The sequence below is a fragment of the Rhea pennata genome, chromosome 4 (assembly GCF_028389875.1).
Source record: "Rhea pennata isolate bPtePen1 chromosome 4, bPtePen1.pri, whole genome shotgun sequence".
Classification (NCBI taxonomy): Eukaryota; Metazoa; Chordata; class Aves; order Rheiformes; family Rheidae; genus Rhea; species Rhea pennata.
This window is the reverse complement of record NC_084666.1, coordinates 49,865,743-49,878,967: the sequence shown is the minus strand read 5'-3', so window position 1 is coordinate 49,878,967 and position 13,225 is coordinate 49,865,743. Positions and strand designations below refer to the sequence as shown.

The 13,225-nt window shown below is 38.7% G+C and overlaps 1 protein-coding gene across 2 annotated transcripts in view; it reads right to left on the bottom strand.

Annotated features, from left to right (window-relative positions):
• ZNF827 (zinc finger protein 827) overlaps positions 1 to 13,225 on the bottom strand; it is a 103,762-nt gene that overhangs the window by 47,258 nt on the left and 43,279 nt on the right. For both annotated transcript variants that reach the window (XM_062573893.1, XM_062573894.1), the window contains exon 5: positions 3,055 to 3,288. In XM_062573893.1, coding sequence (XP_062429877.1) covers positions 3,055 to 3,288 — 234 coding nt within the window. The remainder of the gene's footprint in view (positions 1 to 3,054; positions 3,289 to 13,225) is intronic.

The following is a 13,225-nucleotide window of genomic DNA, read 5'->3' as shown; positions in this document are numbered from 1 at the left end:
AGGTCCCATGCCACTAAAGTAGCACCCAGGCTAAAGGTCTTACCTTAAGCACTTGTCTGCTGCTACTAGAAGCACGCCTGGTAATTTTTCAGCTTAATGAAAAAAAGAGAGAATCTTGCGCAGTTAAGCTAAAATATAAGTAGCCCTATGTGCGATCCTCCATTATTTCTGTACTCCTGCCTCTAGAATGACAACTAGCAACTGTTCTGTTAATATTCCATTATAGTAAAATATGTTCATTCTTCTAACTTTTGCTAGCTTTTAGAGGGATCTCTGAGTGTCTGACAAGTCTCTGGCATTCTCAAGGGATTGGTGATTCACAAGTGAATCTCTCTTACAGTATCTACCAGCCCAAAATAAGATCCCTGAGCTGAAAAGGCCTTTCACTAAATGACATAAGCTCAGTTAAGAGCTAATAACCAAGCATATCTATTTGGGAAAAGAGATTTCTCCGTAAAAAGTATAAGCTAGTGTAACCTTCACATGAATGAAGACAGTAAGGTATATGCCTAAATCTTAAGAGGCTCCCATGAGGCTGCAAAAATTGGCAATGTATATTGCTTAGAAGACAATAAAGTATATATGTTTTTGTTATTATCCAGGTCAGAAATGCACAAAGCAAAATGCTATTATGTCAGAAATCTGTATGCAGTGCAGGTTTTTCATAATTAGTAGTACATAGAAGAAAGCATACATAACAAGGCAAGGATGTAATCCATTCAGTCTTTACCAGGCGTATAGAGAGTCTGGAAGGACTTGACTTAAACCCAACTATAAAATATACCAACTCTAATGAGTGCACTTGACTGAAGATTTCCCACAGACATTAGAACATCCAGGCATACTCGTTCCTTTCTATTTTTTTGCTCCTTCAAGTATCAGAAAAAAGGAGAAGGTTTGTTCTTATTTTTCTTTGTTCTGAAGGAACAACTTAGTAGTTTAAATTCTAAATCACTAAAAATAAAGTGTAGAATTATTTAATTTGGGGAGTCAAGAGCAATCTCAGAAGATTCTACCAGATAAACTAAACATCTAACGAACAAAGATTCTTGACCTCAGATTTTACTCTTGCATTTGTCCTACATTTAACGGTATCAATGTTTTCTCCCTTTACGCTGTCTCAGATGGTAATTCAGAAAAGCATGAGTTGAGAACAGTATATAAAGTAAGGTTAGTATAACCCCACCCACTGGCCAGTTCAGGAATACCAGCTGCAACAATATTGAATTTGTGAGCAAATCCTAAATAATTCTTTACCTTTAATCTTCTGATTAACCAAAAAGACCCCTATCAGTAAAAACTGCTCAATCACTACGAGATCAGAAGAAAAATGTTTTACTAATGCATTTTTTACTACAACCTTTAAACACAGAGAGTTTCCAACCAAAGTGACTGCAGACTTTACTAAGATTTTATATATGCCAGATTTCACCCATATGAACAGACATACAAGGCACTAATATTCTAACATAATAAATCCAGTAATAAAACTAAACTCAGCCAGCTCATGGTGAACTTAAGACACAGTCAGGAACCCTAGCATCTCTCAAGCACTTGAGAAATCACTAAGTTACAAAGCTCTTTCTTTATGGAAATATTTATATAAATTTATGCGCACTAAGGAAAACAGAGTCACTAGGTTAACTTTCATTAGACCATTAAGTTCTGTTTCTAGAACACCCAACCTGAAACATCTATCAGTAGCAATAGTGCACTATGTCAACAACAAAATGTTTAGTATTTGGGATTCTGTGAAAAATTGGGAAACTTCTGCTCTGATCAGTTTTTGTACATGGGATGCACTTTTTGGACCATCAACATGGGTGCCTACAAATCAAAGATTCAAAATTAAAATGAGGAGGCATGCTAGAATTTATGGGGTGGGTGGAATCTATTCAGTTGAAGTCTAGTAGGTAAAATATTGAGTTCAAATTCAATTTTTGACGTTATCCAATCAAGCCAAATAATTCCAGACAGATTTGGCAGGGGTCTGAAAAGTTGCTGAACTTTTAAGCACTTCCACTGGCACCTTTTGTGTGACTTTGGCATATTTCAAACCAAAAAATAAGTGTGATATAGTTTTAGAGAAGACTTCAAAGCTAGCTGATCCACCTGGGGTGGGGAAGTACCACTCCTAGTCTCTCAGATTAACTTTCTCTTCTTCTTACTAAAAACTGAAGTGCATTAGAGGTTCAAAGCTTTCCCATCATTCACTTAAACCTGTTCCCAGCACAGAGAATTCAACCCCTTCACTTTTCCTCTAGTTAAACCTTCCTTCCTCAATTCTGACAGTTAGACAAAGTGTAAATAGCAGAACATACATTTTCCTTTGACTCCCTCCAACTTTAACAGTACATATGTATCTGCACATGCATGCATAGAGTCCAACTGTCTGACAGAAGGATGTATTACTAAGATAACATAGGCAAGTTCAAGTGGTCTCCCTATCCGCAGAAAGCTGGCTCGGTTTATATTATTGTCTTAACAGTGTATCTTGCAATTCTGAGTATAAGACATTATGAGAAAAAAACAGAAAGCTTTAAGAGCCTGTAATTTATAAAGCTGTATCTGTATAGTTCAATACAGGCACATATTTTTATGACGTTAATGAAGTAACACATATGTGGATAAAGTTTAGCTCAGCTGGTTAGAGCGTGGTGCTAATAATGCCCAGGTCACTGGTTCGATCCCTGTATGGGCCACTTGCTTGAGGGTTGGACAAGATGATCTCCAGAGGTCCCTTCCAACCTTACTGATTCTATGTTTTGCTATATTTTAGAACTGGCAATGTCTAAAAGCTTTAAGCCATCAGTCCTTTTGACTTATCCAATAGTCATTAATTTGAAGACCACTGAAATCTGTGCACAGCACAGACAATTAGATGCTAAGGTAACACACCAAATTGAGATGTCTGACATATACGAAACTGGGGAGATGGATATTTTCATTTGTTCCTTCACTTGCCAATAAAGCCAAACATTTATCCTATAAAGTAATTCTAGCAGACAAGAAAAAAATATTAAGTTGTTGAATATTTTTAAATTAATTAAGTACCTGATAGCTTCATGAGGAGCTCAGACGCTGCCTTGACTGACATGTCCTGCCTCATCACATTTGCCTGCACTTCTTGTGGCTTGACTTTCTCCTCGGGGATGCTTGGGGCTGAGGCTTCGGATCCTTGGCTGAACATATAGGTGGACTGAGACAAGGTTGAACTCGCAGCTTCTTCATCCTTAGGCTCATCTTTCACTTTAAATTTAGGAGTCAATGGCTCTTTTTGATTTGCAGCTGTCAAAGGAAAGAAAAAAAAAAGCTAGATTTAATGAGGTGTGTAATGTAGAATCATAGAGCAGCTAGTAGCAGGAAGACACTACAACCTGAGAAATACTAAGCAGGTGTTGGAAGCAAGACAATTAGACAGTATTCAAAAATGCCTCACAAGGTATACAAACACCAGTATCTTTTGTACAAAGAGACAGTTTTGAAACACAAGAACTGCATGTACCAGAGCTTGAGGAAATATCCTTCTTTTCTTTCTTCTTTTGCCCCTACTCCTACTACAGACATTCACCACTCATTCGTTTGTACATCTTCTGTAGGCATGATGCAAGTTTAAAATACCTTTTTACATAAAGGCCAATTTGGAAAAGCCCATGGGTATTACCTATTGAATTCTTAAAAAGAACAAGGAAAAGAGACGAGAGATGAAGAATGAAAGATAGGGGACCTAAGAGGGGAGAAAGGAGAAATAAAGAGATCAGCAAATTCCTAGATCCTAAAAGCTGGTATTGGTTATCTGAAGGAAGCAATTAAGAGGATTTTCAGAAGACAACTCTGCACTGAAAGATTGTATTAAAGCATTGTTTCAGGTTTTATATCACTAAAAAAGAAAGATAGCCTTTCAAATACTTTCAAATAAGCAGCTGCACAGCCTCAGTGAACTATACAGAGACCTTGGGACTGCTTAAAAGCTACACACTGAATTCTACTGTTGTTGAATAGTCTTTCAAATACCACTGGACAGTGCTAGATCCCTTGCACTAGCTTTGGTAAAAGGGATAAAACCAAGAATACATGTTAAGCAATACTTTCAAACTGAAGCAATATAGATTGACAAGCATCTGCCTGCATGCATGCCTAATAGGAGGGTATAGGAGTTGTACTATTTTTCATCAGTTTTTATTTTAATTCTTTATTTTTGACTATTGAGAGATATTTACTCCCATCACCTGTTAGCGGCTTTTTCTTGTTCAGACATTCAGTTTAAATTCACACACACAGCAATGACTCCCCCAGTGCCCCAAACTTTGATGAGGCTCTATCATTCTCACCCTTTTAAACCTTTCCCTCCACAAGTATGAAAGGGAAAGCATTGTCCCTATTTTCTTCTCTTTACAAGCTCTCCCATCATTTACTTCACTGCCCTTCTCTTCTCTCATCCCACATATTTTCCACCTTCCGCATCACATTCCTCTGTCTACCCTCATGACTCTTGTAGATGAGCTGTACAGTTCTCATTCAGAGACCTACTAGGTCTCATGCGAGAGAGATGCACCCCACAACTCCATTTTCTGACTCTAGTAGGGCATTAGGGGCCAATACGCATTGCCTGCTGCAGAGTGTCAGCTGTTCTACAACACGGTCACGTGAACAGTGGAAGCTGAGGAGCTGGCATAGACCTTTGTCTTTGGCACCTCTGCTACAGGGGCAGTAAAATCCAGCTGAAGGGGCAGGGCACTAGCATTTCACCCTAGTGAAATCTAGCAAAGCTCACCTGCTTAAGGCTCTGGTCTACTTCTTCCTCCACTTAACGGTTGCTTCAGCATCACTATGTTTGCTCCCTGACTCTCTAGTCAGCCCAATTTACACCTTCCTATCTACTCTCTGATTCCTCATGTTCCTGGCTTATTTCAACCTCCGACTCCTAGAGTCTTTGGTAGAGAGAAAGAGATTTCTCTCTTATGCAGGTGTTCATATGCACTAATAGCACTATTAAGAATTCTTTTTTTCCTTTTAAAAAAGAAAAAGCAGCAGCAGTGGCATTAAGCTTCAGAACATGCTTTACTTCACCAAAATACTGGTCAAGGCTCACAAAGTAACCTTAACTCTACCAAGGTACTTAAAAGAAAAATCTGTCCATCAGCTTTAGCTTGGTCTACATCTTCTGCTTAGTTTACTCTGTTCTGTGGTCTGACGTACGGCAATGAATGGTCACCACAAAAAAGAAAGAAAAAAAACCTATCCACAACTTTTGCCACATTGCCTTCTGCATTCTTTTCGTTTTAAAATAAGCCACTCTAGCTACTGCAGATACGAAAAATACCCCAAAACCAGGAGCACAGCTCAACCAGTAGGGAGCATTCTGTATGAATTTCCAGAGAACCTGGAGAAAAAAAGATTGAGTGCATTCAAGTCAAGAAAGCATTAAAGCGCTATTATCCGATGAAATAAAGGGAACCAGAGTCTGAGTGAAGAACGAAGGAAGACAGTCATTAACCTGGGAAGGCAGCTATGTTTCTGCCCATGAAATCAGCTAGGTAGAAGAAGCACTATCGACCAGGTCAGCAGACAATTTTACCATTTAGGAATACAGAGATGATATTAAACTGTCTTAGATCATTGTAACTTTGCATCCCTTCGCCATGCTTCATCAAAAGCCAGGTTAAAACCAATGTCAAAACATCTACACAAAAGTAGAATCACTGTAACTGAATTCATGTAATATCACAGCCTTAAAGTGGGAACGTTTTGCAGAGTCATGCTTTGTAGCGAGAGATGCCTTTTTCTGCTGCTACAAAAATGAGGAGTGGCATAAGGATCAAAAACGGTTCTTCTGGAAAAGATTAGCACTTATTACCCCCTTTTATCAGAGAACCAAAACATAGAGGCCAGTATGACCCTAAGAAAGAGAAGCTGTCAAACAGCCCCTCTATGCTCTTCCTTAGGCAGAACCCACGGGTGTACTTAAACTCTGTGACAGGAAACAAAGTTCTAACAGCCCAGAGCACCAACAAATCAAGGCAGGTCATCCTGATGTTCAGAGTTTAAGAAGTTTCATCTCAGTGATGCACACAGAACGACTTTGGAAGGGCACCAGATTTCTCTCCCTGCCCATCTCTCACTGCTACCCCACAGGTTAGCTCTCCCACTAACTTATAGCACCATATGCTGCTATAAGCCGTCACTCCTCCACTATTCTGAACTACCGCCCAGTTTAACAAGCTGAAACCACCGTAACATTTCTAGGAGCACAATGTTAGCAATAGTCTAAAAGAGCTCTTACTGAGATCTACAGTCTCAGTTTATCCCCATGTAGCCATAGGACATCACCTGTAAGAAATGGAGAATGTAGTCAGGGCCTCACAATCCAAAGAAAGTCTTGAAGATGTGCATTTGACTAAGTCATGTGAGGGAAAAAGCAAGTCAAACTAATGTTCTTATCTGTATTGCCAGTGCTGCTTGCTCTACCTGCATTGTTTTGGACAACATACAGAATTAATAAACTTGGAAAGATGACTCTTGTTGTCTAATTAACTGACAGTACATTCCTTGAATGGACCACACTTCTCAGAATCAAATACTTTAATCATAGACGAATCACAAAAACTAGAACAGTTATTTATCTCTTGGAAAACAGAAACAAATAAAACCAGGCAGCCATTAGCTGGTTTCAAAACTATTGCTACAGCTAATGGGTCTTTTACTCTTTCTTTAAAGATGTTAAAGCAAATTCCAAATTAAATGAAGCCTATATAGAAGGACAGACAAGGAAAAGGGGAGGTTGCCCAACTTATCAGGTCCATACATTAAAACTAGAGGCAAAAACTCCTTTGGCTCTACCTTGTCTTGGATCCACAGTTACTGGCAGTTGTATCAGGGAGAACAACAAACAGAGGTGAGAAACATCGCTGCAAATAAAGGAAATTAAAGTTGACTGAAACCAATTCAGAAAGAAAACCTGCAATTGAAAAATATTTAAAGAAATTAAAACTAGACAAGGATTAAAGAGATGGCACTAAAGTTTAGTTAAGTGTCTTTGAACTATAAAAGTATTACTTCCCAGAAGGAATAACATCTCCTGTCTACATAAATAGATGCACATGCATATACTTAGTTTGTATTTAACTTATATTCATCCTGAATTGCAATGAGAACAGACTGACAGATGAGTTGCCTGCAGACTGAATCCAAAACAGACGGCAATATAATTTTGAAATAAGGGAATAAGTAAGGGGAAAAAAAGAGAAAAAACAACCAATAGACAGCAGTCTCTCAAGCAGGGTTGATTAATTCTTCCCATTCTATATATCCAACAAAAATTAGATCAAAGAAGATTCCAGATTGGTGATTTTTATCTTCCTGGAAAATGGGATCATTTGATCCATTTGGCAAAAGCGGAACATGAAAGTTGTAACACTTTCCTCAAACTGCCAAATGCCACAAGAAAAGCCTTGGGCATCTGCCACTAATCTGAAATGTTTTGATAGAAGCTGCTGACTGCATCAGTCCGCTTACTGAGTATTTCTAAATGCTCAAAATGTTTATAATTGAAAGAGGGGAAAATGGGCTGATTGCATCAAGTCAAACTCAGTGTTATAAGTTACAAGTATCAAAGAGCTGGTCACTGTTCCATCTGTTTGAGCTAAGCAAAAGAACACATAAAATAAAAAGAAACCATGACAAAAACGTTGCTGCAAAAGAGGAGGCCATGAGAAAAAGCATCTATGGAGTCTGGGTTGAAACTAGCTGTGATAAAGATCTCTAATGCCACATCACACTGCAACAACGTCAGGTTATTTTGTAAGTGATGTCCAAGCACAGCTACAAAGGGCAGGGAGAGCAGGCCACCCCTGGCTGAGGAAGAAGGGAGAAGTGAGGATACCTTCGAAAACACACTGCAGATTGAACTGACCTCCTTGAGACCTTGCAGGAAAACCTCCCTTTCTGATTCTCCTCAGACCCACCATGGAAAGAGAACGATAGCATGACTTCTTCCTGAGGAAGAAAGGACAGTGTTTTATCCAGGATCCCATTGGAGTCAGAGCAACTGAATGATGCTGTTAGCTTTAAGGTCCAAGGAGGAAGTTGTGAACTGTGAAAGTCAGAAGGTGCCAAAGACCTCTCATAGACCAGTTCCACAGCACTTGGAAGACATTCATCTGATGTTAGGCATCATTCTCCTGAAAGCAGCTGTGGTCAATAAAGGGTAAGACTTGAGTCTTCTACTATTTTTGCTCTAAAAATTTAAAAGTGCAGGTGAATGTTGCCATTCTGCAAGGAAACAACAGCTTACACTTGAGGACATTCAAGAACTGAGTAAGAGGTACAAACACTGCATAAGAAGCCACTGGTGAGCAAACTGCTTTGCAAGAAAGATTTACTCAACTGGAATCTCATGGAGAACCTCCAGACCAAAATCCAATGATGCTGATAACTTATGTTCCACTTACTATACATAGAGGCTGCCTACATTTTAAGTGGCCCAAAAGGAGAAATAATATCCTTCTGGTAGGGCAGCCTAGCTGGATTCTGATTTGTTTTTAGTGCTTTCTTCCCAGAAGTACTGATCTGTCCCAGAGCACCTCATGTTACTTCTCCTGGGAGTGCTAACTCAATTACCTTTTACTTTCAACACCCTCTACACAAATCCTCTGTTGTACGCCAAATAAACTAACCTACAGGTCTTCAAGGAAGAGGATGGGAACTAATGCCTAGTACTTAGGCATTAGGGCTCTAAGCATTAAAACGTTTCTTTTTATAAAAGCAGTGGCCTGGCAGAATAGACAAATGTGAGAAGGATAAAGATGCCAAGACTTGCCACCTCTGGGCTTCCAAAGACCACTTAAAATGTGAGGTCTTTCAAATTATCTTGCCTAGGTATTGTTGAAAGTGTATAAACAGAGGTCCAGAAAAGGTCAGCTAATTATCCTAATCTTCTCTAAAGCTGCTTTGCATTTAAGGAGCTGTAGTCAAGGCAGAAGACACAGCACAGGAGAATGACCAGTCACAAGAAGAGACGCTGCACAGTCAGGACTATTTGCCTAAGGGCAGACCTACTGGGTCTTGCTTACTAGCCTTATAGGCGATATAGATACCAACAGACTGAAGCTTACCAACTTTCAGCTCAGAAATTTGAGTCTTGCCACTTGCCCGTCACCATTTTACCAAGCTCTAGTCCAGTGGAAGGGAGGAATTAGGCAAGTTACTAAAGCACCCGACAGATCACATGCCTCACACTCCCCAGTATGTGCTAAAACCATCTCCTCCTTTCCAAGTAAAAATCAAAGTAACAGTAGAACAGGTAAGCTTCTCGGGGAGCAGGAGTAAAGAGGGGGAGGAAAGTGAAAGTGAAAAACACAAAGGAAAATTTGTTTCCGACAGGAAAGAACTGTTTGCAATGTGGAAATTTCTTCTCTCTACAAAGGAACACAAACAGAGGAGAGAAATGTATTTGTTTAAGAAAACAAGCTAAAAACAAAACAAAACAAAACAAAACAAAAAAACCCAACAGCCAGAGATGACTGAACTAACAATGCCTTCAGTTCCCACTTTGGATAGATCTGGGCTCATGAGCTAGGACTTCTGCCCGCAGTAATGGTGCAACCAGGGAAGCAAAAGAGCCATCATTCTAGCTGTTCCTGAAAATGAGTTTGTGAAGCTATTAAACTAAATTGTAGGTACAGAATTGGTACAGAATCTTATCTGTAGATTCTTTTATGCTGTATTGGGTTGAATATACAAAAAAGCAGTTCGTTATACTGCATTCTAGATGACTAAAGTAGAGCAGAATCCACACTGCTTTATTTGCTAAGTTCTGTGTATTTCTGTAAGGTGTAAAATATGATGGATATGATTTTTCAAAAAGCCAGGAATTTCTTGGATGTAAGACTACCAATTTCTGAAAAGGGAAGATAAGGGGTGTGATACATCAGCAACAAAGATTAGTAAAAGCTTTTATTTGGCCAAGTTTTAATTAGCTGTGCTGTTGCCCTTTTTTGGTTTTACTTTAAATTAAAGGTCCATATGAAAATAATGAAAATGTGACTCTGGAGAGACACTTCAAAGAGAGATCCTGATGACATCAGGGGTATTTACACTGACAGCAACATTATGAAATTCACAGTATTTTTAAATTAAGGATATGACTGAATAATTGCCAGTCCTATGCGCTTACATATTCTAATTGAAATTTTACATTCTGGCATAAACTATGAATCCTAAATATAGGCAGCACGGTCTTTTCTTTGGAACTTGCTACACAAATACATCAGTTATGACATTTTAATTGGACATGCTTTTATTATTTTAAAAATAGCTGTCTGAAGAGTCTTCAAGCCAGCCAGTTCACTACTGTCAATGGCAAACACTGTAATATTCAAAATACTTGCTTCACCTTTAAGGAGTGCAGTAATTTTCAAGAGCCAAACAAAACAGATAATCTAACTGATTACTTAGCTAATCTACTAATATTTTGTATATAGCTGTCCGATGGTTTACTATTTTGTTATTCCACTAATGGAATTGGCTAAGAAAACATGAACATAAAGTCCAAGTTCTTTGGACAGTCACCGAAATCCTATGGTAGCCTTATTTTCCAAAACACAATAGTTTGGCTCCTAGCCTGATGGTGACATCAGACATGACTTAAACCTACAGAAACCACAGTTTCTCGTGTATCTAACACAGCCAGCCCCAAACACTCAGCTGGCCTCCTGTCTCCCCTCCCCCATTTCTGTATTAAAGTTTTTCCAATGCGAACTTGGGGAATATAAAGAGCTGCAGAAGCAGGGCACAACTGATAATGCATGACATCCCAAGATGAAGAGCCATGCTTTCCAGAGCAATGCACTTGGTGAACAGAGAGAGGTGAGGGAGAGAGGCCGGGAATGAAGGATGCTTTACAATTACTGTTTGCACACAGAATTCCTCTGAGATCAATAGTGCAGGAATCACATTCATTTCAATGGGATTCATTTATTTTAGAATGTTAGAAAAGCAACTGCTGCACATAACACAGGCAGAGTAATAATTTCACTGTATTACACTGGCCATGGTAATTTGGATCACTGTGAAAGATATTATTTACTACAAAAGAAATGAAGCCTTAGAAGTGGCTAGAAGGGCCTCAAAATTTTTAATGAGATGTGTTATACTATGTCTAGCACTGACACCTTTAAAACAGGAAAAGCAAATACTCTGCAAATTAAGATATGAATGCAGTTAAAGATTCAATATCAAATGAATGCATTGGGAGAAGAAAACACCCTGGCAAAGCACTGATCCAGCAAAGCATTTGGACAGCTTCAGGTATATGAGCAGTCTCACTGAAATAAGAGGGGGGAAGGTTGAAGGTAAAAACATGCCCATGCTAAAACATTCTTCTAGTTTAAGATTATATGTTCAGATTCATCAGCTAATTGTCTTTATAAACCATAACTCTTTCCAAATTTAAATAACATTCCAAATAATTGCTTGTGAATTTAAAAGCATCCCCTAACCTTAAACTATTATGGACATACAGAATGGAGTCTGGAAAGGATTTCAGGGTTTGTTCTCCTTTTTAGACTTACATTTGTGATTTGTCCTATGCCTTATTTCAGAAAGCATGCAACTAAAAACAATCATTTTGGTAAGCAATGGCACAGAATCACAAAAAAAAAAAAAAAAAAAAAAAAGGCGGGGGGTAAGGGATCTCAGAAGGTCACTTACAGCAATATTTCTCAACCTCTTTAAATCCAAAGATCCCTCAAACATTTCTGAAAAAAGTTCAGGGGCCACCTTAGCAGCAAAGCCACAGTTTGTTTATGACAAACTCAAAATCAGGCCTAACCGAACAGCTGTAATTCTTTTTTCCGTCTGCTTTGCTTCTCTTCAGGATGCTTTTTGTTGTTGTCCAGTTGAAACTTCTGGCAACTTTTTGTGATGTCCAATGGTTCACTGATTGAGACACACAGATCCAGACCACCTTCCTGCCTAACATGGGTCCAACCATATCTGACAGATAATTATCTAACCTATTTTTAAAATCCTCCAGGGATGGTGATGCTACAAATTTCTCCAATCAATCAACTCTAGATGTTTAACTACCTCAACTTTTGGAAAGATTTTTCTAATGCCAACCTAAACCTTACAGCAATATAAAGCTGTTATTGTTTGTCCTAATCACTATGAATCACCAACAGACTCTCCTTCAAAAAACTTTTTTAATTCACTGGAAGACTTACTAATGACTCTCCTTAGCCTTCTCCTTCCAAAGGCCCCACAACCACACCCCCTTCTCACCCACCCTCAATGGACACATCTTTTCTAAACTTCCAGGCATTCCTGCTGCTCTCCTTTGAAGTCTCTCCAATTGTCCATGCTCTTTATGAAGTACAGTATCAAAACCTGGGACTTGAGCAGGACTGAGATCATTCCCCCTTCCTGTGGGCTGTTCTCTTCTTTACAAATCCTAGTACAGTGACTGTCTTTAGCAACAGTATGACACTGTTAATCCCTGTTCCTTTTCTACAGAACCGTTACCAAGACAGTTCTTCCTGATTTTGTATTTTGCATAGATGTCTGTTGAATAGTTGAACTCTTTTTTCCAGATCATTTCTCCAAATAGTCAATATTTTGAATCTTGATCTTGCCATTTGAGATATTTGCAGGCTCTACTAAGTTTGATGTTATTATTCCAGTAACAGCATGATACATGAAAATACCAAACAACAGTAGGCCAAGTACAAGTCCCTGAGAAACCTGATTTAATATGCTCTTCCCTTCTGACTATGAACTTCCCTCAAAGTACTATTTTCCAAACGTCTGACATCCACTTCATTTAGACAAGTACTGCATTACACAATAAACATCATTTGATTTTTAAACTGATGATCATCAATAAACACTAATTTTAGACTGCCTTCCTCCTCAAATCCACCAGTTACATTTCTGCTCTGAGGTGGTACTGGCAGTTGTTAACTCTTAGAAATGAAGGGAGAAAAGCCTTTGAGTCAGAGATTCGGAAAAAGAAGAGGCTGAAACTGCACAGAAATGAAAACCAGTGGGCCCCAAGGTTTCCCATGGAACTAGAGACACATGAGCTGAAACTAATGAAGAGGAAGAGGGGTAATAAACGTTGGCAAGCAAAAATAGCTGTTCATTTTAGCTATCAATATTCAATAAGAATAAATGTCAAATTTTAAAAGTCTAGATATCTATTTGCTGCTTCTTTCTTAGCCACAAG